Below are 26,680 nucleotides of genomic sequence, written 5' to 3' on the forward strand. Positions count from 1 at the left end.
TTACCCCAGTAGGTGGACCAGGAGTTTTTGATGAGCCAATAGCTCTCCCCTTGCAGGACCCCGTAGCCCACGGCCAGCACCGCGTGGTTTAAGCTGCTGCTGGCATTCCCTACGACCGAGAGGAAAGGAGATTAGCAAAGGGGTTTCTCATGCTGCTATTAACCTGCTGCGATTACTTTCCTCCCTGGCATCCGGGCTCTTGCATTCCCAGGAGGCCAAAAGACAAGTCTCATGTAGAGAAACAGACTCAGCCACAGCAGCCCTGGAGTGGTCACGAGCAAGGACTCCCCATGGGGGCAGATCCATGGATACTAAGGCCCGTAGAGACCATTACGCCCATCTAGTCTGACCTCCTGCCTACCACAGCCCAGAGCGCCCCACTGAATGGTTTCTGCATCAGATGCCACGGGTTGGGACTCTCCCAAGACGTAGCTTCCTCCACGCCCCACAGTGTGAATCAAATGCCCTCCTGCAGGCAGCCTGGAGAGTTGTACAGTCAGGTCTATTTTATATGGGGCCGTGCCAAGAGGGAGGGGCGGTATCAACCGCCCGGCTAGTCTAGTTCTGCCAGGGAAGTTATTTGGGAAACCTAGGATGGACTATGATTGCCACCTGGTGGCAGAGCCCATGCAAAGCTCTTGCCAAGCTCTTAGTGCAGGGGGCTGGCGCATTGCATTGGAAGACCCCCGAGCATTGCTCCACTTATCAGGGATTCTTCAAGCATGAGAATGCAACACCTTCCTAAGTGCTGTCATGGGGAGGTTGGGGAGGGGCATGATTGGGGGCAAAGCTTGCAGAAGGGAGGCAGGAATCCTGGGGTGTCAGGCCATGGAAGCAGGGGCCCACCGTGACCGAAAGCACTGCTGTATTCCCCCCGTTCCCCCCGACACACTGTTGTGATCATCTTTATACAAAATATGCCCTGTCAGGTCTCATTTGAAAACTAACAACTTGCTGGTCAATAACATCCTGGTGAAAGATACGCAGCGACATTCTATGTAAGGTTATGAATTCCCCCTGCACAATGTTAGCGCATGTTCAAACCCCCACAGCCCTGCCTAGGCAAGAGTTGTTAAGCAGGTCTAGGCTAAACAAAGCAATGTGGGTTCACCTCAATGTACATGTAAGTAGTAAACAGGGTCCTGGGGCTGGAGACATAGCAAGTCTATATTTCAGCATGCACAGGGGAGAAGGAGCCACCTTCACCTGCAGATCCCAGGTCACCTTCTTTACTGTGTGAATAAACATGGCTTTGAGGGGGAAACCTCAAAAGAATCCACTCCAGAGGGTGAGTGGATTGCAAAAGTGAGGGGCAAAAACACCCCAGGGATCTCTTCCTCTCTCACACACATCTGAGATGACAAAGGAACCAGCACTTTGGCTCTGGGGGAGATCCTGACTTCAGAATTTGATCAGCATTGTCGCTGGAAACCTGCCGTAACGATTTTACCTTGAACCAAGCCTCACTTGCGACGTTTCAGCTACCAGACAGCGGTTTAGCTTTATTTCTCTCTTACCCATGTCTGACTTTCCCTCAAAACCTCCCTCTTTGTAGTTAAATAAATGTATTTTATTTTTAAACTAAACTAATCCAGGGCTGTGTTTAAACCAAACTATTTGGTAACTCCAGTTAATGTAGCAAATTGTTGAATACTGACCCCTTGGGGGACCAGTAATAGCTGAACAGTCCAGGAAAGGGCTGGGCCACACAGAAACACAAGTTTTGGGGAAAACCCTGGGATTGAGAGTGTGCTGGGGTCACCCTGTGAGTAGTAACCGAGGCTGGTGGAAGCCAGAGCATGGCTGGAGTGTTGCTCACAGGCTGCTGGGCTCAGAGTAGCTGGACCAGCGCGGCAGCCGTACACAGACACTCAGGGTGTGACCTGCCTGCTGTTTGTGAGCGGCCATGGCTGGGAGCTACCACAGCAAAGCATTGTGAGGTGCCCAAGGTTGCAGGGCAGGTGATGATGCAAGCCCTCATGGGGCTGGATTGCACCCCAGAATGGGACGCCCAGACCTTGGATTTCTAGGGTCTCTGCTGCCTCCCTTCACCATGCCTTTGGAGTGCCTGGTAGTGATCGGGGGGCCAGCCTGGCTCTGTGCTGTTTGGGCGCTCTTCATCCGGGGGAATGTCCTGCCATGCACGGAGGTGGCTCTGTACAGTTTCAGTTGGCACCAGCACCCCCAGGCTGGCAGTCATGTGTGGCCCCCAAGAGGCACTGGGAGAGGGAGGGGGTGCCCGAGTAGCAGAGAGCAGTGTGATGCACTAAAGGTCCACCCGGCTCATGGTGTTGGAGCCAGCAGAGAAAACCCTGGATGGAACAGAATAGCCTGGGACTCTCCTGCCCCACGGGGGTGTGCAGCCACCCTGTCTCCTGAGCAATCTGGGATCCAGCAGCCTCTGGCAAAGGGTTACCATGACACAGCCTCTCCTCCTAGCCATGCAAACTCGTCCCACCGGGAGCACCGCGCGCCTGGCAGGGCTGGACTCACCACACCGGGGTTCATAGTAGACACCGTTGGAGTAAAATATGAACGACTTGGCGGAGGCATCGATGCTGACGGCCACAGGGCCGTTCTTGAAGATGGCGGCTCTCAGGGCGGTGACGTCGCCGACCGGGACGTTGACGTAGCCCGTGATGTTGGCGAGGAGCTTAGACGAGTTGTAATGGCAATATCCGTTCTGGGAGGCAGGCGGGACACGGGAGTTTAACAGCAGTATGGTTTGAGTGTCCCCGTACAGCCAGAATGCTCACAGAGCAACCTCCATCCACCCCCTCACTGCGGCCAAGCCTGGATAAGAGCCAGAGGATGCCAGCTGATCCGTGATATGCCGCCAGCTCAAACCCAGCCAGCCAGACACTCTCCTGCCTGCTCAGCCCAGGGAGAACCAGCAGCAGTTGACTGGCTCATTAGCGGGACACCCCACAAGGCAAGGAGAAGAGTTCAGTGCATCTGTTAAGCCCTGGCATAGCTGGGACATGGGTGGTCAGGCCTAGCAGATAGGACCAGGAAGAAGGCTTGGTGGGAGTCAGGGCTCAAGCCAGGGGACAGAGCCAGAGGCAGAAAGCAGGAGTCAAGGTGAAGGTCAGAACCAGAGTCAGGAGTGTAGGCAGGGATTGCAGGCGGAGTTAAGGATCAGGAGCCAAGCCAGGAATCAGAGCCAAAGAACAGAGCCAAGGTCCAAATCAGGGACCAGAGCAGGGCCTGCGGTGGCAATAAGCCACAAGCTGCCAAGCTGCACAGACAGCTTCCTGGAACACCCTCCATGCTTAAATAGTGCACGTGCACCAATCAGAAGTAATGGTGGGTGCTGCGGTGCTTGTTCTCCCAGGGCTTATTCATTGCAACTCTGCCGGGCTGCTGAGAGCCACACCCATCCCCTGGCACTCTGCAGACCTGGGTTCTAGTCTTCCGGAGCCTTACAAGTCCCCTCTCGTCATTTAAGGAAAAGCCCTCGGGAGCCAGACGCTGTAGAGGGGCTGTACCGAGGGTTACAGTACTAAATGGGAGCCGTGGAGAAGAAACACTCGCAGGACTCAGAGGTGAGTGGAGCAGGTAGGTTTGCTTGGATCTGAGATTTCTGTAACAGGGACGAGAATTTTGCAGCGAGGGGAGACTTCAGGATCTTCAGAAGCAATTGCTTATCTATCAGTTCCTCCAAGGGTTTTATACCACTGCCCATCACACCTTCCATGTAAAATCAAAGCCCCTGCACATTGTCTAAAACTGGTTATAATGTCAAGGAAGAAATAAAGGCTCCCCCCGCTCCCATCTCTCTGGATCGGTGGTAGGAGAACGTAGCTAGTAAGTTGTATCACAACGGACTGGGCTCCCTGAGATGTTAGCAAGACTAGCCCTGCAGCACCCCTCTCCTCCTGCAGCCCGAGCGCTAGGCGGCCCATCCACTCCACAGATAACTTCAGAACTCAGACTGCTAGTTCTGGACCACCTCCTGCCCTCATTGAAATCAATGATAAATCTCCCTTTGGCTTCAGTGGTGCAGGATCCACAATGAGCACCAGGAAATTCAGCCACCAGGAGCACATTCTAGTTAGATGCTGATTGGCATCATCGCCCGCTATCCCAGTGCCTAGCCTGGGCTCTGGGCCCTGTTATCTGCCCACAGGTATGAACCTCTGTCTGACCCCGCTAACATCTAGGGCATGCTGGAGGTTCATCTCATGCCAGGGCCCTGCACGGTGAGTGGAGGGATGGATTTCGACTTCTCTAGCCCCGTCAGAGCATTGGAGGCTGGTGAACAGAGGCTCACAATTTCCTTTGTCTGGCAGCCAGGGAGGAGCCAGCCCAGGACCATGCCTGAGACTCACCATCTGCACAATAGACATGCTGTGGGGTGGGAGTGGGGAGAGGGGGAATCAGCTGCTCCCAGGATCGCATCCCAGGCCACTTCCATCTTTGCTGGGCCCTGCACCAAGCTCTCCCGTCAGCAGCCCCAGCCCTTTGTCAAGGGAGCCCACAGTTCAGCGTCTGGCAGCCGGGGGCATTTCTCCGGGGCTCTCCGCATCACATCCCCACTCGGTGCAAGGGCACGCTGCTCGAGCAGGTAGAATAAATGCTCTCTGCGGCTCCCCTAGCAGGTGCCTAGAAAAGCAGCCCGACTCACCTGGCCCCTGTACGGCCCATAGGACTTGGCACTCGGTATGCCGCCGTGCTTCCTGACCCATTTAAAGGCCTGCCAAGGGAGGCCGCCGTCGCAGGCGTAGTTCCCGAAGCCCCAGGAGCAGTCCATCAGGGCTTGCTGAGAAAGGGGGGTCAGGCCTCCGGTCTGGGGAGGAGAGCGGGAGGGCAGGGTCGGGCACAGAGAACTCAAACCTGAACTTCACCATCCCCTTTACGTCAAGGCTGACACATCACACACAGGCTCACCAAGACCACGTCCAGGGAGCTACTACATCCCCCCAATGGGCATGCTCTGGGGACCGCTCTCCCTCTATCCCTGGGCTGGGATACATGGCCCGCGGGAGCTGTGTCTCGGGTGAGCATCATCCCGTCAGTGATGCCGGTGTGGCCAGCCAGAGCTGCTCACACTGGGGAGCTCCTGGGGCAGGACTCCAGGCAGAGTTACAGCCTGGGGCTGAAAGCAGGGACTCCCCCATCAGTAGCGGAAACTAATCTGCTCTGGAGGCTTTCGGCAAAGGGGAAGGAGGCCGCGGCTTGTGCTTAAGGCACTGGCCGGGCCCACAGCGGGTCTGGGTTTGATGCCTGGCTCGTTGTGTGGCCCCGGAAGTCACTTCTTCTCTCTGTACTTCACTTCCCCACCAGTTACGTGGGGATAGCGATACTGCCCTTCTCCTACCCTCTGCCTTGTCTCTGCAGTGTGTCAGCTGAATTCAGGGGCTGTCTCTTACTGTGTGTGCGTACAGCTCCCAGCACAATGGGCCGTGATCTCAGCTGCGGCATCTCGGTGTTACCACAGTACATATGAGCGTTGAAAGACCACAACGGGGGGCGTCTTGGCTGCTCCACCCTGTGGTGTGATCCCTGCCCGTACAAGCTGAGGGTGTGACGAGGCAGCGGGGCTGTTACCTTGAGGAACAGGGCACCTTCTAATCCTCCTGTAGCAGCAAAGCTCCAGCAGGAGCCGCACAGAGCCTGGTCCTTCACTGGGGTCACCGCGCCTGTGGGAGAGAATAAGAAATGAGCCACTTGCAGTAGAGAACTCAGATCTTCCACATTTCAGCTCTCTGATCTCCCCGGCTCCTGAACGCCTGGAGCTACCATGCCACCTGGCCTCTGTACCACGAGAGGGCCATTCTTCTCTTCCCCTTTCCCCTAGCAATTGCCACTCGCTGCCCTTCTCCCCCACTCCAGGTGCCTCGCTACCCTGAAGAAATGCAGCATGAAGAGCGAGCGGCAAACTTTTGGGCCATCTTGCCGGAGAGCAGAGGCCCACACACATGACTCGGTGGGTCATGAGCAGGAAGGAGGAGTCCAGTTTCCATCACACTCCTGGTACCAAGCTATCCCTCGTACTGCTGGATTCGTGGTTATTCCAGTGGGAAGCCAAAGTCAGAGTCAGAAAGGAGTCTAAGATGGTGCCAGTTACACCTTCCGGCCCTCTCAATGCGGGAGTGACGACTCGGGATACATTGACACTAGAGCTGGAGGGGTCATTTCCAACTCCAGGAGACACACCCACGCTAGCTTTGATCCAGCTAACCTGCTAAAACCAGCAGTGCCGGCCTGGTAGGACAAGTGGCAAGAGGTGCCAGCCACCCAAGTACGTACCTAGGGTCTCAGATGGGATCCGACCAGGGTGGCTAGCCGCGTCTGCCGCTACATTGCTAGCTTTAGCTTGCCAACGCGGGTTATGTCTACACCCCCAGCTGGTGGGCAGCCACACCCCCGGACAACCTACACCCTGTCAGACACTCACCCAGGAGCTGTGGCATCCAACAGCCTATGCTGGGTAACCTACATGCCAAGTGGCTGGCAGGGACAGCAGGAAAGACAGCTAGCAGGAGGGTTTGAATTAAAGTAACCTGCCCAGGGGATTCCTCTCTGAATTCAGGCCGTCTCTCCCCAGCCCAGCCAGCGCTGGTTAGTCTGAAGCCGTCCGACTAAAAGGACTGAAAGGGCCCCACACCCTGTCTCTTCTCCCCCCCCCGCGCTGACCTGGGAATTCGCCCTACTATTCCTGAGTGTTGGGAACTGGGAGTGATGCTCGTCGCTGCCCCCCTCTGTCGAGTTATGGTAGAACAACTTGTTCCAGGAGGAGCCCTACACCAGGGTCGCCATCTACAGAGCAACCCCCAGTTGGGATGGCCCTGCAGGCTCCCTGCCCTCAGCTCCCTCTGGGTTCTCTGCATTAACTGACTCCCAGAGCCGAGAGCTAAGCCCTGGCTCCCCCTTTCATGGGCTCTGATATACTACCCTCGGGAGCCCCACCCTTCTTCTCCCCAGCCCTCCTCTCAGGGGCTGTGCTGGTTCAGGCCAGCTGTAGCCTACAGCAGCTTCTCCTAGCTGGACCTCTCTTTGCTTAGCCCTCTTCCTCCCTGGCCAGGGAGGGGTCAGCAGGCAGGCAGCCCTGCTTCCCCAAGCTGGTGTCTCTCCCGCTGTGAGACAGAGGAGGCAGCAGATATCCTGCCTTCCTTCCCAGGGCTCATCTGGGTTGGCTGCAAGGGGGGAGCCCTGCCCATACCCCTGCTTCCCTCCAAGGCTCCGGGTCCTGGGTCCTTAAAGAGACAGACGATTCCCCTGGGACCTTCTTCCTCTCCTCCAGCACCCGCCTCAGCCCTTCCCTAGGCCTTTATCCGCCCAAGGAGTCCCAGGAAGCCTAGAGGGACATGCCATGGATTAGGGGCCAACTGACCCTTAGCCCTTTAAAGGGGACAGTCACCCTCTCCCAAGCTCCATCCAGGCCCCATCTAACAGGATGGTAGCTGAAAGGTGGGTTGTGGTGGGGTGAGACATGGCTAGGGCAGGCCAGAGTGGCTGTGCGGACTGGCAGCCAATCAGGGAGGGCCTGTGGGAGAGCCAATCAGGGCTGAGCAGGAGGCAGCCAATCAGGGCCAGGCTCAGCCATATATAAAGGCTGTGCAGCAGAAAAGCAGGGCAGTCTGTCTCAGACCTTCAAGGGAGAAGGTCCCTCTCCTGAGGGAAGGAGCCTAGCACCCTGGACAGCGCAGTGGTGGGCAGGCTTGGGGGAGCTGAGGAAAGCTCCAGCCCAGTACCTGTCAAGCTGTGGGCCCTGATTGGAGGGGCCTAGAGGGTGTGAGGGGCCAGAGAGGAATTGGCCCAGGGAGGATAGATGAGCGAGAGACAAGAAGGAGGGCAGGGAGGCTGCCACTAGAGGGTTCCTGGGCCGGGACCCAGAGTAGTGGGTGGGCCTGGGTCCCGGCCCCCCTTTCCTCTTGCATTGCACCTGGCTGATGAAGAGTGGCAGTGTTGGACTGCAATGTGCCCCAGATGTGAGGGGCTAGACTCCAAGTTGCAGTTAACCAGGAACCCCCTCTCTTCCCCCTCCGATGGACTAAGGGGCACTGTTGGAGGGCAGTGACCAGAAGCGGAAGTTGCCGAGCAGGGAGCACTGCGGGTCCAGATACCAATGGGGGAGCAGATGACAGACAGGACACCACTGGCAGAGGGTGCCCCACAGAGGACAGAACTAATTCCCAGACGTGACAGCGGGAGGTGCTGCGGTGGTGAGTCCTGACTCCGTCACATGGGTACAAAGCAGGGAGCCGCCCAAGACTCTAGCAGGCCTAAGGGCTGCATTTCAGCATCGCCTGGAGGCAGAGGGTGCTTCCCACTTGTCAGGGGACTGCGGGAGAACAAGGACTTTGCAGCCAGTCGGCGTGTGAAGCAGCCCTGGGGATGTGTGGTCAATGCTGACACAGGTGGCCTTCCTCACCATACAGCCTCCAGTCCAGGTTCTCAGGCAGGATGATGCCAGCGTACTGTGCCAGTGGGAACGGCTGCCCATTGTTGGGAGTTTGGTCCTGCAGCCTCCCCCGCAACACAGCCAACTCCTCTGGGGTGCGGTCGGCCAGGTGGTTCAGTGCCAGCTTGTAGGGCAGGTGGGCTCGATTCTTGGAGTGGACGTACCTGGGAGGGGATGGATGCCATGAAGAGAGTGGGAGCTGGGCAGCTCTGGCTGGTGGGCAGCCCTGGTGTACCCCGGGCACATCCCTGCAGCAGCACCTCACACGCACACTTAAATAACCGCCGTTTGGTGCTAGGTCAAGTGACAGTCGGGAGATGACTGCTCTGTGCTCCGAGACATGCATCTCCTCCCCTCTCGCTATGAAGCCAGCAGCTGACTGATGGCTAGATACTCAGGGCGTGATTCACATTTACACTGCCAGAAGGGTGAATGGCAGGGAGCCTTCATTCTAGTTAGGAGTGGGGAGCACGGGGCAGGGTAGGGAGCACAGCTGTCTCTGGCCGTCTCGGTTCTCTGTGAGTTCTCAGAAGAAGCGACGCAGGGCAGCGGGGTGGAGTTCTGGAGAGCTGGGTTCTAATCCATCCGGGGCAAGAAGAGGTTTCCTGTGCTGGCATCCGCCTGACACTGACATTATGGGAAGGGCCAGGATCAAATTAATCCCATGTTGCTCTGGGCTTGCCTGACTCTTCGGCACATCCAGGCTGGGTCAGAGGAACAAGGCTAATCTGGGATGACACATTCCCTGCTCCCCACCATTCCCTGCCCCCTCCCAGCATCCCAGGAGCCTGGCTACCTTGCCCCAATATCTGAGCTCCCGCACCTCATGTTGTGAATGAAGGTCTGTGCCCTGCGCTCGAGCTCCTTCTCGCTGCCATACTCCTTCCTGTACTCCCGCCGGTAGTGATGGAACAGCTGATGGCCTCGATCCGCCTGCCTGCCCATGAAATCCCCCATGGGGTTGGCGAGGATATGATGCTCCACTCCGTCTCCTGGAGGAAACTCGCACTCCATGTCTAGGACCGAGCCGGAGGTTAGTGGGGAGGTTACAGCACGTGCCAGAAAGCCATTGCTCAGAGACACCAACCGGCAATCCCCCGGTATCTGTACCACCCCCTACTTGCAATATCTCAGATCCCACAACCCAGCTGCCAAGAATTCATAGAGCACCGCACGTCAGCCTGAAACAAACCCTTTGTTCCTTGCCCAGAGCAAAATCCACCAGAGAAGCTCAGCATGCCAGCTTTAGCCCATGGGTCAGTGAGAAGCGGTTCAGACAACGTGTCTGCAGGGGGTCAACAAGCCACAGGCTCCCCTCTGGACCAGGGCCCCTGGACGTGCTAGCATGAAGATTGCTGCTCATTGGTGTGAATCCAGATCTCCCTGCCTTTATCTGAGCGCTGGCTGGGCCACATTTCAGGGTCTATTTAACAGGAAACCTCCATCCGCTCTTGCCCCAACACACACTTAACACAGGGACAAACTGGCACAAATCCAGAGTGACACCATCGTTCTAGTGGGACTCAGCTGATCTCTGGGGTAAATGCACACAGCCCCAGACCAGGGGCCTGCCCTGCTCCCACCCAGTTGGCAGGGCATAGTTGCATGGGGAAGGTGGGTGCGTGGGAATGTTGGACTGAATGGTTCCTCAGGGGGCCTGAATCTGCTGGTACCAGCATTAGCTGGGGCACATGCCGTGAAAGGATTAACCAGCCATATGTTTCCACGTCTCTGATCAATGCAAACCCCTGGAGATTTAGCAGCAGCCAACAGGATCACGTGGAGACTTGGCCACTCCTGATTGACTCACTACACTGTGATGGTTTTCCCTGGTCTGCAGGAGTGAAGCCAGTGGGCTCACGTTCCCAGTGCAGCTCCTGGCCATGTTTTGGGGCTACTTCTGGCAGCGTCCTGGCTCAGAGATCCCGGCCCTGGGTCCCCACAGGACTCAGGGCACATACCTCCCTGCTCAGGCTCGGGAGCTCTGGCTGTGGAATTTCCCCAGCTAAGCACTTCTACAGCATGGAGGGAGGAGGGAGAACTGCCACTCACTGCTTGGGAGGTCCAAGACCCCGGCTGGGTAGCTGTGGGTGAAGCCGCTGTAGTCTATCTTGCACTTGTCGTAGTGGGAGTCCAGCAGGCTGTTGAAGCCCTGCATCTCGTAGTGGACGGGCACGGGGCCGTCGGCGGAGCTGGCCACCCATAAAGTGTAGACGTTCTCCTTCTGGCCCCAGTAGGACACGTTCTGCCACACGGTGCAGAGCTGCCCTTTGTAGAACTCCTCCCGCACGGGCTGGGGAGGGGACATTGCAGTCAGTACCGTGTTGTCTTAAGGCAGCGTTTCTCAAACTGGGGGTCCTGACCCAAAAGGGGGTCGCGAGATCACAAAAAATACTGCGATCGCCTTTAGGCCCTTTGCTAGGGTTCCCATATTTCAAGTTCCCAACTAGAGGACACTGCTGGGGAGAAGGGGAGCTGGAGGGGGAGGGTGGGTACAGCAGCTGCTGCTCTCCAGCCGCCCAGCTCCCAAGAGAGCGCAGAAGGAAGGGTGGCAAAACCAAAGCACACATTTGTTCATATTTCAAAAATGAAAACTGAATGTCCAGGACGATTTCAGGGCCTGCCTCAGTTTCCTGGAGCTGCCATTGAAAAAACAGCGTGCTTCCAAACAGCAGCACTTCTTGCAGTACGTGTCCAGATACTTAGTTGTGTATAGTTGTATAAAGCCACAATCCTTGGACAATGTTATGACGATTGCCCCAATCACTGGAAAAGGCTCCCCGCTCCCCAAGCTGTACCCTGTTGTCTATTTCCCCCCCACCCCTGAAAACGTGTTTCTTAAATGTCCCCATATTTATTCCTGAAAACTCTGGCTTTCCGCTCTTGGAAAGGCTTCGGGGCCTTCGGCAGTGGGCGCCTGACGCACAGAACGTTGGCTGCAACCAGGCACGGGGCACGGCTCTGCCGATGCACCTCCAGCCTGTCCCTCAGCAGTGCTAGCCTTGGCTCCCACAGAGGAGCTGCCAGTCCCGCCCGCTTTGGGATGGGCGTTCCACGGGCGCTGCCAGCTGTGCCCTCGGCTTCCCGGCCAGGCGGAACCGACCCTCCAGAGAGTGGCTCGCCTGGGTGGAATGTTATTTCACCAGCAGCTGCGGTGCCTGGGGGAGGGAATGGGGTTCAGTCTCCCCCGCAACCCCGATTCGGGGCTATGCATTCCTTAAAGGAGCAGCAGCAGCAACTGGGAAGCTGCTTTCCACCCAGGTGCACTAGGGGAATGCCAGGCGTCAGCCCCTCCGCACCTTCCCCCCAGGCAGGACCGTGGCAAAGGATACTGGGAGCGCTGGAGGGACTAGACGCAGGCTTGTCCCCTGCATTCAGCTTCTTCTGAGCCCCCAGGAAATGGACACAGGAGAGGAGCACGTATGAGGGGTGGCTGGGCTCCTGGTTCAGACTTAGCCGGGTCTAACGAGCTTTGGGGAGATGCCATTTCCTACAAGAAGCCTTGGTGGGGTGGGGGCTGCCCAGCTAAACCAGGAAGCCACCCAGGCCAAAGGAATCCATTCGCTGTGAACCAAAGGCCCGACCGACTGGCGTTTCCTCCTGCCTTTTGCCAGGCCTCACCTTGAAGCCGTCCAGCCTGGGGAGGACGCTCTGTGGATAGATACGCTTCCTGGGGCTGCCGCTGATCCGGAAGCACTTCTGGACGTTCAGCTCCAGCTCGGTGGTCTCTGGGGTGATCTTGTAGAGGGCACCAAACAGCCTCTCTGCCCCATATTGGAAGGTGATCACTTGCCCTAGGAGGCAGGGAAGAGATGCGGGAAGGGCAAGACATTTCATGGGCCCAGCGAGGGAAGGGGAGAAACCGCCAGGGTCTTAGCCTCTCCCTGAGCAGGCTGAGAAGGGGGAATGGTACCAAGGGTTTAACTCTCAAGCTGAGAAGCGTCACTGTCCGTAGCTTTTTACACCCACCTGGGGCAGATCCCGGGGAGATGGGGAAGCAGCCCTAGGAGCTGGTGTGATGCTGAACTCCCTGCAGCCAGTCCATAGCCACGATGGGCCTGGCTGCCCCGTTATCCCCTCTGTGCCCAGCCATGCCAGGCTGAGCAGCAGAGGGAAAGCGAGGGCTGAGCACCAGACTGTGGGGAGCTGGGTGTTCCCCTGCCAGGGAGACAACAGACCAGGAGCAGCGGAAGTGCTCTAAAAATGTGTTTGTGGGGGGGCCATAGGTGCCTGAACTATGGCCCTGCCCCCTGCTGCCCTCCAAGACCCCCCACACACACTGCCCATGCCCCCCGAGGCCCTGTTCCTGCACCGCCTCTTCCCTGCACCCCACTCATTCCTTTTTGCCCCCTCCCCCTTGTTGTTTGCCCTTATGGCCAGTAAAAAGGGGGGGCATGGCCCTGTGCTCCCCCTTCCCTGCCCCTGCTTCTGGCACCCCTGCAACTGACCCACCTGGAGCAACTTACACCCTCTACCACCTAGGGTGCATTGCAGCCCCTCCAGCTCACACCCATTTGCAGAGGTGGAACATGCACCCCCTCCTTGCACTCAGCCCTCTGCATGGGGGGGGACGACTCCCGCTCACACCCCAAGGGGGCCAGGAGAAAGAGGAGCCAAGGGAACACTGAACAGCTGTGGGAATGTAGGGCCCCTCTCTGCTAGCTCATTCCTTCCCCCACTGCTCAGAGGATCCCCTGACCCAAAGCGCAGTGAGGTAAATGGACAGGCTCCCGCTGGGCTCTGGATCAGGCCCCAAGTCGCAGCAAGTCGAATCAGGCTACCCTCGTTCGTGGAGTGGGATGTGGGGGCACGTCAGGCTGAGGGGTGGGGTTTTCCTGGGGCTCCTTTACAGCATTCAATACGTCACCTCCGAGTTTGGCCCCAATGGTGGGAACTGGCCCTGCCCCCTGGTGAGGAGCGGAGAGAGACCAGGTGCCCAGCACGCCTACCCTGGTAGTACTGGATCCGGCTCTTCTCTCCCGTCAGGTTGTACCAGGCTTCGAAGGGCTCCTGGATTTCAGCGAACGGCAGGTCGATAACCCCTGCAGGCCACCAGAACAGGAGCCAGATGAGCCCAAGTCTATGCCATTGAGACAGAGGGCCGAGGCCTAGTCTCTAGTATGGATTCACCGTACAGACGTGGGATGAGCTCAGCCATGCCCAATTCAAGCCATGTGCGGCGCCGCCCTCTGGGCACACCAAGGGCACTGGGGCCAGCTCCCTGTAATGGACGTTAACCCAGGACAGAATTCCCCTTCTGCCCCATTTCACACCCACAGGAGTCCGGCCTCCATCACCGAGAGCTCCCAGAGATGCAGATTTGTGCACCCGGCTGCTCCCTGTGTTCTGAGCTACAGACGAGCAGCGCAACGAGACCCAGGCCGCTCCATGCGCCCCCCTCGGAAAATGCACTGTGACCCCACAGCGAAAGCAGCCACCGAGCAGCCTGGCCTAACAGAGAGGAAATTAGGCCAAGCCACTTCACTGTCCTTGGCATTGCCGCTCCTTCCCATCCCAGAACCTCTCGCCACGAATCTGCTCGGTGGTGATTTCCTCCTTGCACTCTCCAGAGGCCGGGTTATGCCAGTTTCACTGTTCGGACACTGAAAAGTGATGCCCTCATCAGAGACAACAGACAAGGGGGAAGTTTTACTCCTGCGAGCTACAATGTTAATTTAATGAGCGATCCAGAGCCAGAGTGGTGCAAAGTGACCCGAAAGTTGCCCCTCAGGGAGGAGCTGAGGATTCCCTGGGTGAAGGGAAACCCTGGACTGGCAGCCCCTCCTGGCTCCACCCCCTGATTCTGGCACAGGGCTGGTTGGGAGCAGGGAGAGAATGGGGGTAGAGCATGACGCCCTCACTGATTTCTGGTTGACGGGAGACAGTTCTAGCTGATGAAAGTCACAGCAGCCACAGGGGCCAATTCATCCCCCAGCTGGCTTAGAGTATGTCTACACTGCGGCTGGAGGTGTAATTTCCAGGCTTAGAGTATGTATACACACCAGCTTCGATCAGGCTTGTGTACTGAAAACAGCCGGGTCACCGCGGCAGCACGGGCTAGCTGCCCAAGTGCCATCCTGGCCAGGATCCTAGGTACGTGAGGCAGCTCGCCTGGGCCACTGTCCACGCCGCTGTGGCTACTTTGCTACTTTTAGGGTGCTACCTCGACCACAGCTAGCAGGTTTGGGGGGGAGGGATAGCTCAGTGGTTTGAGCATTGGCCTACTAAACCCAGGGTTGTGAGTTCAATCCTTGAGGGGGCCATTTGGGATCTGAGGCAAAAATTCAGGACTGGTCCTGCTTTGAGCAGGGGGTTGGATGAGATGACCTCCTGAGGTCCCTTCCAACCCTGATCTTCGATGATTCTATGATTCTAAGTGTACGTCTGCCTGAGCAGGAAATTACGCCTTCTGCTGCTCCTAGAGATGCCCTGGCCACCTCCCCTGGCCCTTAGCCACACTGAGCGGGAGCGAAGGATAGGCCAGGATGGTGAAAGGGGAATGCATGCAGGAGGGGAGCCTTCTGGGAAAGGCTGTTCCCGCAGCCACGTCAGCCGAGCTGGTTTGCTGCAGTCTGGGCTAAGGGCAAGATAAAGACCCTTTTCTGGCTGGCCGTGACCGGGGCTGTTTTGGAACAAGGAGCCAGCAAACAGGTCCCAGCTGTCCCTCGGATTGTGTAAACAACAGAACCACCCTCCGGTCTCCTAGACGGCTCCAGCGGCTTACGGGGCTGCTTTTCTGTCTCTTCCGCCCCCGCCCCCCGTTCCTTCCCATTCTCTGCACTGATTGTGTTTTTCCTCTTAACAAGAGACACTGGGCGTGTGGCCTAGAGCCTTGGCAACACCCCCTGGAGCTTCAGTCTCACCCAGGAGCCTAGGCCGGGGTACTGAACAGCGCTGGACACGTGCCCATTCCTGGGAAGTGTTTTAAATGAACAAAAGGACTTCCCAGTAATTGTAATATACAGTAACTGCCTCCCTCTAACGGGGAGGCAGTGTGGGCTAATGGCTAAAGCATGGGAGTGGGACTCAGGAGACCTGGCTTCTATTCCCAGTTCTGCCACTGGCCTGATGGGTGACCTTGGGCAAATCATGCTGCCCCCTCTGGGCCTCAGTTTCCGCATCTGTCAAATGGGGATAATGATCCTGATTCTCCTTTGTAAAGCACTTTGAGATCTGATGATGATAAGAGCTAGGTATTAATTAATTATTATTATTAACTGCCGAATGGACACCAGTGAGTCTGAGGAGCTAGCTGGACAGGCTAGTCCTGCCATCACCTGTACCTATCACTTAGGCTGATGGCCATGTGGGGGAGACAGCTTGACAGACAGAATCATTAAGACAGTCCCCTGCCCTGCCGTGGGGGAGTTGGGGACTCAGTCAGGGGCCAGAGCCTTGCACCCAAGGGGCTCTGTGTGGGCGCATGGGTCCAGCGGCACAGATCCAGCTGCATGCCTGAAGCCTAGGAGCTGTATTGCAAACACAATGCTTACAACACCACGCAGTCTCCATCGGGGACTCAGGCTTGAGATGCACTGGGAGACAGAGCAGGCAGAGAGTTGGTTTGTTAACATGCTTACTAGGGATGAGGCTCTTCTGCTTCCTTTCCCTTCCCATATGGTGTCTGTCTGTCTGTCTGTCTGTGGCTGAGAATGGTGGGAAAGGATTTGATTCTATCTAGATATTGATGCAGACGCCAGCCCATAGAATCTCCACTAAAAACAGCAATGGATTCATCCCCACAACCCCCCTGGAAAGTACCATCATCCCTGTTTCACAGATGGGGAAACCGAGGCACAGAGCGACGCAGCGACTTGCCCAAGGTCACACAGGGAGAGCCACAATTGAACCCATGAGTCCCACCCCAGTGCATTAAGCACAAGACATGTCCTCCCACTATGGCCGAAGAAGAGTTGAAGTGCTAAGAGATGACCGGCTGGTCTCTGTTAAGTCCGACAGTGATGGCCCAGAACATTCCCTTTTGCCATAGCAGTACTCCTGTATCTGGGGAGAGTAGGGTGACCAGATGTCCCGATTTTATAGACACAGTCCTGATATTTGGGGCTTTTTCTTATATAGGCTCCTGTCATAACTATAAAAGGAAGGGTAACCACCTTTCTGTCCACAGTGCTATAAAATCCCTCCTGGCCAGAGGCAAAACCCTTTCACCTGTAAAGGGTTAAGAAGACAACCTTGCTGGCACCTGACCAAAATGACCAATGAGGAGACAAGATACTTTCAAAGCTGGAGGGGGGCGGAACAAAAGGTCTGTCTGTCTGTGTGATGCTTTTGCCAGGAACAGATCAGGAACGCAGCTCAGAACTCCGGTAAAAAGTTAGTAAGTAATCTAGCTAGAAATGCGTTAGATTTCTTTTGTTTAATGGCCGGTAAAATAGCTGTGCTGGGTGGAATGTATATTCCTGTTTTTGTGTCTTTTTGTAACTTAAGGTTTTGCCTAGAGGGATTCTCTATGTTTTGAATCTGATTACCCTGTAAGTTATTTACCATCCTGATTTTACAGAGGTGATTCTTTTACTTCAATTAAAAGTCTTCTTTTAAGAACCTGATTGCTTTTTTATTGTTCTTAAGATCCAAGGGTTTGGGTCTGTGTTCACCTGTACAAATTGGTGAGGATTTTTATCAAGCCTTCCCCAGGAAAGGTGGTGTAGGGTTTGGGGGGATATTTTTGAGGGAAGACGTCTCCAAGTGGGCTCTTTCCCTGTTCTTTGTTTAACACGCTTGGTGGTGGCAGCATAGGGTTCAAGGACAAGGCAAAGTTTGTACCTTAGGGAAGTTTTTAACCTAAGCTGGTAAGAATAAGCCAAGGGGGTCTTTCATGCAGGTCCCCACATCTGTACCCTAGAGTTCAGCGTTGGGGAGGGACCTTGACAACTCCTATTATCCCCCCACCCTCTGTTCTGATTTTTCACCCTTGGTATCTGGTCACCCTAGGGGGGAAGGGAGATTGCTGGAGGACACTAGCTGTTTTTATAAGGGATGTTTTTAATCTCTCTGGTTAACATTAAGGCCTGTTGAGCCCCAAGGAGGCTCCAAGCCGTGGGGCCTGCATGTGCTCAATTTCCTCATCTGCTTAGTGGGGACAAGCCTAGCTCCCCACTAACCAGAGCAGCTGAGCAGTTTAATTCAGCAAGTACAACACCTTACGATCCACGGATCAGAGGTGCCAGGTCAGGGCTCAGGATTATCCCGAGTGTTTCCTAACACAGGGCAGGGCAGCGCTCTTTCCGTGGTCGAGGTGTCACCAGGAGGTGCTCGCACCACAGCCATCTGCCGGAGGGAGAGCATGCTGCGATACAGAGCCCGACCAAAGAGTACCAGGCCCACTCACCTGAGACGTGGTAGACGTTGCCAAAATCAGGGACCACCCATCCAGATGTCCACCCGGCTCCTGTAAAACAATGATCAGCTGATTTCTCGGCATCGGACATTTCCCTCCCCAAACCCAGCCGAAGGGGCAAGGAGACAGGGAACCTTTCCAGACTAGAGTGCATTGCAATCAGCTACCCACCTACCTAGAGTTCAGCAGGGCAGTTAAGGAAGAGCCGGTCTTTAATCACATGATCCCACGGAAATCCCATTGGGGGTACTCGGGTGCTTAATGTCAGGCATGTGCTTAAATGCCTTGCTGACTCGGGGCCCTACCGGGAATGGGGAAGATCAGTTGTGCCAACCCAAGATGGGTTTGGTTACACTCAAAGCCCTTTGTTTTCAGCATTTGCTGATTTTCCCCCTAAAACTCCCATAGTTTTGAAAAAGCCACAATTTGGGTTCTACCGATTTTCACCCAAATTTTGGCTTTTTGGGAACCAGGGAATTTTTTGCTTGGGAAGTGGCTGGAGTCAGGAGAAGATGCACATACTCTTCTGCTGGTACCTTCAGCGCAGCCCCACGGCTCAGAGCCCTGTCTGCTTCCCCAGCCAGCCAGAACCTTGTCAGGACCAAGCACCCCCACCTCCTGCCCTTCCTTTTCAATTTTTCACCAAGTCTCACCCATTATTTACATTTAGGAATAAACACTGAAAAACTCCCAGGCTATTTCAAACCAAATAAACTGCGAAAATGAGGGGCTTAGGGATACCCCCCGTAAACCCATCCCAGCTCCTGGGGTAGCATCACACCATTGTGGGTACAGCAACATAGATCTGGCATGGGTAGCGTTTTGCAGCGCGGATAGGCCAGGATAACTCTGCAATAACAAGAGCTGCGATCTTAACGGGGGCTAAAAGAGCAGTGCGGACACCGCTGCTCGGGTTTGACCTCGAGTCCAAGTCCGGGTTGACCCGTTGGTTTTAACTGGAGCTGCTAACCCGGGCCGCTGTGACTTTGCTGCTGTTTTAACCCGAATTAGCGCACCCCCGTTAAGTACACAGCGGGGAGCTAGACTGTACACACCTGGAGCTAGACTGTTCTCAGTGGTAGCTGATGACAGAACAAGGAGTAATGGTCTCAAGTTGCAGTGGGGGAGGTTTAGGTTGGATATTAGGAAAACTTTTTCACTAGGAGGGTGATGAAACACTGGAATGCGTTACCTAGGGAGGTGGTGGAATCTCCTTCCTTAGAAGTTTTTAAGGTCAGGCTTGACAAAGCCCTGGCTGGGATGATTTAACTGGGAATTGGTCCTGCTTCGAGCAGGGGGTTGGACTAGATGACCTCCTGAGGTCCCTTCCAACCCTGATATTTTATGATTCTATGATTTTGTTTTGCAGCAAAGACCAGCTCTAAGGTGCTCTGGACAAAACCTCCTGGGGACCACAGGTGTGTGCGGTGGCTGTGTGCACGCGTGTGTGTGCACACATTATACTCACCGCTCAAAAGGCAAAATGCAGGCAACAGAAGAGAGGCCATTTTCTTCCAGAAGAGAGTTTCCATCAGGTCTGGGAGTAGGGAAAAGGGCCAGAAATTAATCACATGAATCATCTCTCTGGGGAAGCTCATCTGGTCCCTGCATTTCCATCAGCATCTGGCCACAGGGTCTGCTGCATCTTCTCTAGCCCGCATCACGACCAGGTATTCTACACCTATGGGCCTTGTAAAGCATTTTCTAAGCCAGGAAGAGAACATAGCTCAGCGGACTTGCCTGACAGAGCAAGGAGTGGTTGCATTTCCATCCCAGCATGCTTTGCAGGCCAGTTTTGCGTGGTTATGCCCTCACAGGTGAAATGCAGCCACCCCTGGGGCGGGGCAGGGCATGCCAGCTGCTTGACAGCTTGTAGCAACATGAATGGCAGTTTCAGGGCAGAACCAGAAGAAGGATCCTGTGTGGAGCTGACATTGCCAGGGGATTTAGGAAGGCGGAAGGGAATTAACCACATTGGGATGTGACTGGGGCTCTGGGGACATCCTGACCACTTGGGAAAGAGCCACCAGGGTATGACATCCACAAGGGGGCAGTGTCCTCATTCAGTGTCTCAGCTAGAAACAGCAAAGCACCACACATAAGGGGAGAACACCCCCTACTGAGCACCCTGCCCTTTCAGCACAGCACCCCCTAGAGCCATGCTGGGGCATTGGGGTCACTCTGCCTGCAAGGGGAGGACCCCATACCGAACCCCCGTCCCCACTCCCTGCAGCACTGCACATTGTACTGGTATACCTTATTCCAGCCCCCCTAAGCGAAACAAGTGTGTGCATTGAAACTGTGCAAACACAACAAGCTATCACTTTAACAGTAAGAGGTTTCCAGGGCCTGCTTGCAAGCTATGGGTCTCTGTAGGGAAGTGTGCGATCTGGGGCTTGAGCAGTCAGTCTGCAAAGGGTCAGCCTAGAGCAAAGTGGGGTGAGTTGTGCCTCTCTGCTTTAGGACTGATATCAGGCTAACTGGTCTAGTGTCACTCAGGTCATACAGCTTGTCTTTTCTGATATTGGCACAACATTAGTACTCTTCCAGTCTTCTGGAATTTCCCAGGAACAAAGATCTCCTTAGCCAACTCTTTTAGGATTCCTGGGTCCAAGTTATTAGGGCCTGCTGATGAGCTGGAACAAGGTAGTTCATCAATCCTCATGATATGAATACATCATCCTGCTTCTTTCCAAATACAAAACAGAAATATTTACTGAACCCTTCCTGCATTATTATTAACAATTTTACTATCTCCATCTAGTAATATGCCTATACTCTATACCATTGTTGGGATTTTTTAGTTCAGAATATTCTTTTAAAACTCCTTATTTTCCTTATCCCTGCCAGACATGGATTTTCTGTGATGTCTTTAGCTTCCCTTATCAATTTTCTACACATCATAACTTCTCATTTACATTGATTGCTATGTCCTCTTTCTTCCGTATATCATATGTTGTTGTTTTTTTTAATTTCTAAATGCTGCCTCCACTTCAGCACGGAACCAGAATGGACTTTTGACCAAAGTTGTCCTCTTTCTTGATCTGGTAGCATGGCTTTTTTGTCCATCTAATAAAATCTTCATAAAGAAGTCTCAATTTTCATTCACATTTTTCTTTCTAATTTTTTCTCCCAATCAATTTCACTCAAAATGTTCCCCATCTTTGAGAGATCAGCCCTCTTGAAGCACCAAGTGCATATATTATGGGTTGGGCCTGCCCTCTGTGTGTCCATAGTGAAATAATCAGGTCACGATCACTGGTCCCTAGGCAACCACCATCACTCAGTTCCATGACTGATTAATCTTGATCTGCCATAGTGAGGACCAACATAGTTACCTCATGTTGGGTGCAATATGTCCTGCAATCAATATAAATCTACCATTTTTAATACCTGGAATGAGGTTTTATCGCCAGCTGCATGAGAGCTCCAGCCTATGTCTCCCACATAGAACTGCCCCATTATAACAACACTTCAGCCAACATATTAAACACCCATCTGTAAGGAGTAACTCATCCTGCTCTCTGGTTTGATTCGGTAACCTGTAACAGACCCCATCCCTGGTTTTGTTTGTTAGCATGTGGATCCACATGCATGCAAGATCCTGTAGTTCTGAGTTAGCAATAAAACTAACACAGGTTATGGGGGCTTTAATGGAGAGTGCCAACTGCACAAACCCACCTATTTTACCCACTCTCTTCTTCCTGAACAGGTTATAACCAATCAGGTGGGTTCTCCCACCAGGTTTCAGTAATGCCAAGTATATAAATGTTTTCCTCATCAATGAGAATGTCTAATTCCTCCTACTTGTTACACAGACTCCTAGCATTGGTATAGAAGCAATTGAAAAATCTCTTTTCACGTTTTTGCCACATCAATTCAAGTTGGTCAGGACATCGTGAGTTTGAGTTTTGTACAGCATTAGCCTTATGAGCACCCTCCCCTTTGCACTGGTGGTTTAATGCCCTCAGAGCAGTTCCAGCTAGTCTCCAACAGAGAAGATTAGTCCCCCTAGTTGTGAGATGCAGACCATCCTGTTTGTACAGCCCTCTTTCCCACTGGAATGTGGCCCAGTGTTCCACAAAACCAAAACCTTCAGCCTCACACTGGTCATGCAGCCAACAGCTCACCTCCAGCATTTTCTGCCTTCTCTCGCTCATTGGACCAGTAGGATCTCAGAGAAGATCATCTGGCCTTTCCTTTCCTTCTGCTCCCTTCCAAGTGCCTGAGGTCTTCTATAATATGTGTAGTTCTGTGTGATGCCATATCATCATCAGTGGAGACAACTTCATAATCCCACCCAATGTTATGGTTACATCTCGTATCTTCACTGCGGGGAGATAGCACACTGCCCTATTGTCCTTGTCTCCATGGCTGAATTCTCCATCCGCTCTTCTTAATAGAGTCACCAATTGTTTACATTCTTAGGATGGTAGAAGAACCTGGCTTGGTTGCTGTTTATTTCAAACTGCAATGACACCCTTCAGGTATGTCCCCTGTAGCTTTCTATTCCATTCCTCCAGAGACACGTTCTTCCGCAGTTGACTTGTTGAATATCTGAAGATGTTTTGATACTTCTAGTCAGGTTGAATGCCTCCTGGCTCTTTCCCCTCTTGGTCACAAACAGCCTGTCTACCTCTTTGGTTCCTACTATATCCAATTCCTTTATCACTGATCCTTCCCCTTGTGGCATCTGTGAAAATGATTTCCAACTCTGGTTGTCTAAGAAGTCTTCGTTGTTTTGCAACTTATGCTTCCTGACCATGTGTCTTCTCCTCCAGTACGGCCACCAGCTTGCACTTCATATACCTGGTATCTATTCTGTCTTCTGGCAGAAAGGAAAACATAGCACGTCCAAGGTAGGTCCCAGCACTTGTTCTCTCCTCATCCATATCTGCTCCCTGGTGGAGAGCTATACTTAAAACAGGAATCACACTCCCTTCGAAACTCAGACTGTTTGCCACTCCCGTTCACGTCACCTCACTTATATACTAAACCTCAAGGCTCAGCTCCCTCCCTCGCCAACAGGAGCGAATAACTCCTCAGACTCCCAACATGGCTCCAAGCCAGAGGTCCCAGGGACAAGGGCCTCACTGAAACACAAACAGACCTTTGCATCAGGCTAGTTCAGGGGGCCTGCAGCCCATTCCCAGAACCCCCCACGGAGAACAACCAGCCAGCACATGGGACAAACACAACACTCTCCAAGTCCCCACCCTCTGCAGACATGGGCTCCCCAGCTTAACCCCCTGAAACGTCCAGATTTGCTGCTCCTGGGACCCTGCTGAAGGGAAGGGCTGGTGACATGGGCCACAGGTTTTCCACAAAGAAAATGTTGCAAGCCAGGGAGGTCCATGTCTCAGAGACATCAGAACAGCTTCACAGCTGCGGGGACATATCACTGAGACTTGTTTCGTCACATACCAGCCAGTCAAAACCCAGTTCCTTATTCAAACTCTCAACACAAAATGGAATTGAGGGGTGGGTGCGTGTGTGACATTTTGCAGCATGTTATTCAAGAATGAAGCTTCAGGGCAGCGAGTGGCAATTCCCAGCTCCTTCGGAAGAGCCTGATGGCTGCAGGGAGGTGTCAATTAGGGTGACTCATGCTTTATTTTGTTACCTACAAGCAGGGCACCCAGAGGATTCAGGGGGCCAGGGGCAAAGCGATTTCGGAGGCCCTTTAATTAATTAAGCACCTTTTTAATTTTTACTCACCCAGCAGCGCTCTGGGTCTTCGGTGGCGGGTCCTTCACTCGCTCCAGGTGCATTCGGTGGCACTGAAGGACCCGCTGCCGAGGTGCCGCCGAAGACCCGGAGCGCTGCCCCGTCAGGAGAAGTGAGTAGAAGGGCCGCAGTGGGTGGTGCCTTTTCTGTGATCGCTCCCCCTGTTCGCTCCACCTAGCTACGCCACTGGCCCTTCCATAAAACAAAAGTTGCAATACTATCCAATACTATATTCTCATGGGGGCAAATAGCCCCACTTGCCCCCCCCCCCCCGCGGGTGGCCCTGCGTACAAGCCATAAAAGCCCAGCGCTTTACTTGAGTATGTAATTCGTAAATAATTAAGTAATTCGTCATTTAAATGTTTCTCTCATTCAATCACATGGCTTGATGAAATGTTATCTTATGCGGCTGTATCTGTAAATCATTTGGGCCTTTGACTAAGGAACTGGGAACCAGGAATAAGGAGCTGGTACCATGAAAAAAGAGCTGGTACCACGAATAAGGAACTGGGAATAAGGAACCATCTTCAGCCTTCTTGCAGACGTCTGTAATGTAGACCAGGCCTAAGACCCTTTATCTGGGTCTCTTCTCTGCCTCTATTTCCGTCCACACCCTGGTTACAGCCAGTGAGCCAATCCTGATGTAATCATACCATTCTGAGCACACAGTTTCAGGGCAATGGGGAACTAGCCAGCAAGGCTCTGATGATCAGGGTATGTCTGAAAATAAATTTCCCCTCGCAAAGCCATGAATAGAACCCAGGAGTCCTGATTCCCTGCTCCAACAGACAAGGCTAGACCCCAAGAGTCCTGACTCCTAGCCCCCTGCCACTGTAACCAACTAGACCCCCACCTCTCTCCTAGAACTAGGAATAGAGCCCAGAGTCCTGACTCCCAGATCCCTCTGCTCTAAGCAAAACACCATGCTCCCTCTATGAACAGTCATTTAATCAGACATGTTCTGAATCTACCCTTTAGGACCTCATACCACTTGACAACCTCCTATTGGTTGAATGTTTCAAGCAGTAGAGAACTGCAGCCATCTCAGGGCTGGGGCACGCCTGCTGTTTAACGGCTCAGAGCGATGTTACCCTGCAGTTTTCGGTCCCCATACCCACAGTTTACACTCGGACTCTTCTGGGCAGAGGCTGTCTCTCATCCTGTGTTTGGGAAGCCCCCAGTGTATTATCACTGCTAGCAGAAGTTACTATGAGACAGCGTGGTCCAGTGGCTAAAACACTGCACTGGGACTCATGGCTCCTGGAGCTGCCCTAGGCCGGCTGTAAGAGAGTGGGCACATTGTGTCCCCTCTCTGTGCCTCAGTTTCCCCTTCCGCCTTACGTCTACTTCGATTTTAACTCTTTAGGGTAGGGACCGTCTCTCACTGTGCCTGTGCAGAGCCTGGCAAAACAGGGCCCTGGTCTCAGGTGGGGCAGGGACTGGCCCAATGGGGCCCTGATCTCAGTCGGAGCTACACGCGCAATAACTTATCACCATTTCGCCTACTTTTGGTGATTTAGGGAATCGAAGAATCATAGTCCCCAGACATGGGTTTTGCCCCCAAATAAAGATGAGTGGCTCTTACCTGGGTCCTGGGTCCTAGGTCTGGGTTAGCAGCTGGGAATGTGGTCTGATCCCACCGCTGACACTAACCAGCGGGGCAGAGTGGTTAAGGTGGATAACAGGTAATCATATTCATCTATATCTGTGGCAATAGCCTCTGCACTGTGAGTGGCTGGTGGCTCAGGAGAGGAAAGGGAACCAGAATAGAGACGTCCGGGCTCTTAACGGCAACTTACTTGCTGTTTAGATGGCAATAAGGTTCAATGGTTAGAATGACTGGGAGTCAGGATTCCTGGGTTTCATGCCCACTGCCGGGAGGTGGGGTCTAGTGGGTTAGAGAGGGGGGTGCTGGGACTCCTGGGTTCTATCTGCAGCTCAGAGAAGGGAGTGGGGTGGAGTGCGTGTGTTTGCAGGGGAGGGGGAAGCTGGGAGTTACGACTCCCCCATTCTCTTTTGTTCTGCCACTTTTCTCCATCCGTGCTGGGGGACAGGAACCCTCCTCTCCCCTGGGGGGGTTGAGAAGCTTAGATGCTTTGAGATCCCAGCTGGATGGTGCCAAAACAGGAAAAAGCCTCATCCCTTCCCCAGGGTCTCTCAGAGCCACTAGCTGTGAGAGTCCTCTTAGCTCCCCTCCAGGAGGCCCATTTGGCCTGTGGCAAGGCGGTTCCTGGGAATGAAAGGGTTAATGGGAACAGGCCACCCCCTACACATCATAATAGTCACCCTGGGGGGCCGGCATTCTCAGCTTCCAAGGGAAGTGGAAGGCTTTTGGCTCAGGCCAGAGAGCAAAGCGAAACACCCCCCAGGGAGAACTGTGGGCAAAGCCAGGAAGAGAACATGGCAGCTCTGCATCTCACTGCTTGAACCCATTTGCACCCCAGAGCCACAGAGGGAACCCAGGCGTCCTGACTCTCAGCGTGGGGAGCAATTCACCAGCCAGTGCTGAGGTGTGGGGGCTCTCTGCTCAGCTCCCACAGGCCAGGCTGTAATGTAATGGCGAGAGACTGACTGATGGTGCCACCCCGTCGGGGAATTTGGGACCTGTTCATAGCAGCCCCCCACATCTCCTGTAGCTTAGAGGGCTGGAGAATTCGTGCTGCAGAACAACTGCTCTTACTCCAGCTCCACCTGCATGTGGGGTTCTGCACTGACGGTGCCGGTTCTTTACAGCACCTGAATTTCATTGCAACCGTTCCCTGGGTCCCTCGTCTCCCTCCTGTGGGGTTGAGGAATCCTGCAAGGGCCAGGACTGAAGTGGGTGGGGCCCTCTAGGCTGGCTAAGGCCTGCATGAGCCCCAGAGGGCCTGGGAGACCCTGGATTCCTGGTGCTCTATACACACAACCCCCTGCCTGCAGCCCCTGCTTTGCTACACACACCCCTGGTATTTTTAACAGAACTTGGTTACTGAGTAAACGTTGAGGAAATTCTCAGACAAAAAACTTTGCTCAGCAGGAGTTTGGGATGAGAAATGATCAGTCTCTTCAAGACAAAGAGAAACGGAGCTTTAAAAACCCAAACATCAAATAGGCTAGAAAATCACAGCTAAGGTGAAATGCAATCAAGTCCAAGCATCTGAAAGTCTAACACTTGACAATATAAGTCACGCAGCCAGAATCTCCCATAT

The 26,680-nt window shown here is 54.1% G+C and overlaps 1 protein-coding gene across 1 annotated transcript; it reads right to left on the minus strand.

Annotated features, from left to right (window-relative positions):
- Positions 1–25,146, minus strand: LOC140900465 (counting factor associated protein D). The gene is made up of 13 exons (XM_078849411.1): positions 25,078–25,146; positions 19,234–19,302; positions 17,757–17,816; positions 13,357–13,449; positions 12,029–12,201; positions 10,460–10,700; positions 9,231–9,423; positions 8,378–8,571; positions 5,551–5,642; positions 4,628–4,789; positions 2,494–2,683; positions 1,112–1,232; positions 1–109 (listed from the first exon to the last, which is right to left on the minus strand). The coding sequence occupies exons 2-13, from the start codon at positions 19,295–19,297 to the stop codon at positions 1–3; spliced, it is 1,692 nt and encodes a 563-aa protein (XP_078705537.1). The 5' UTR covers positions 19,298–19,302; positions 25,078–25,146.
- Between the last annotated feature and the right edge of the window lie 1,534 nt (positions 25,147–26,680).

This window comes from Lepidochelys kempii, chromosome 19, assembly GCF_965140285.1.
Source record: "Lepidochelys kempii isolate rLepKem1 chromosome 19, rLepKem1.hap1, whole genome shotgun sequence".
Taxonomy (NCBI): domain Eukaryota; kingdom Metazoa; phylum Chordata; order Testudines; family Cheloniidae; genus Lepidochelys; species Lepidochelys kempii.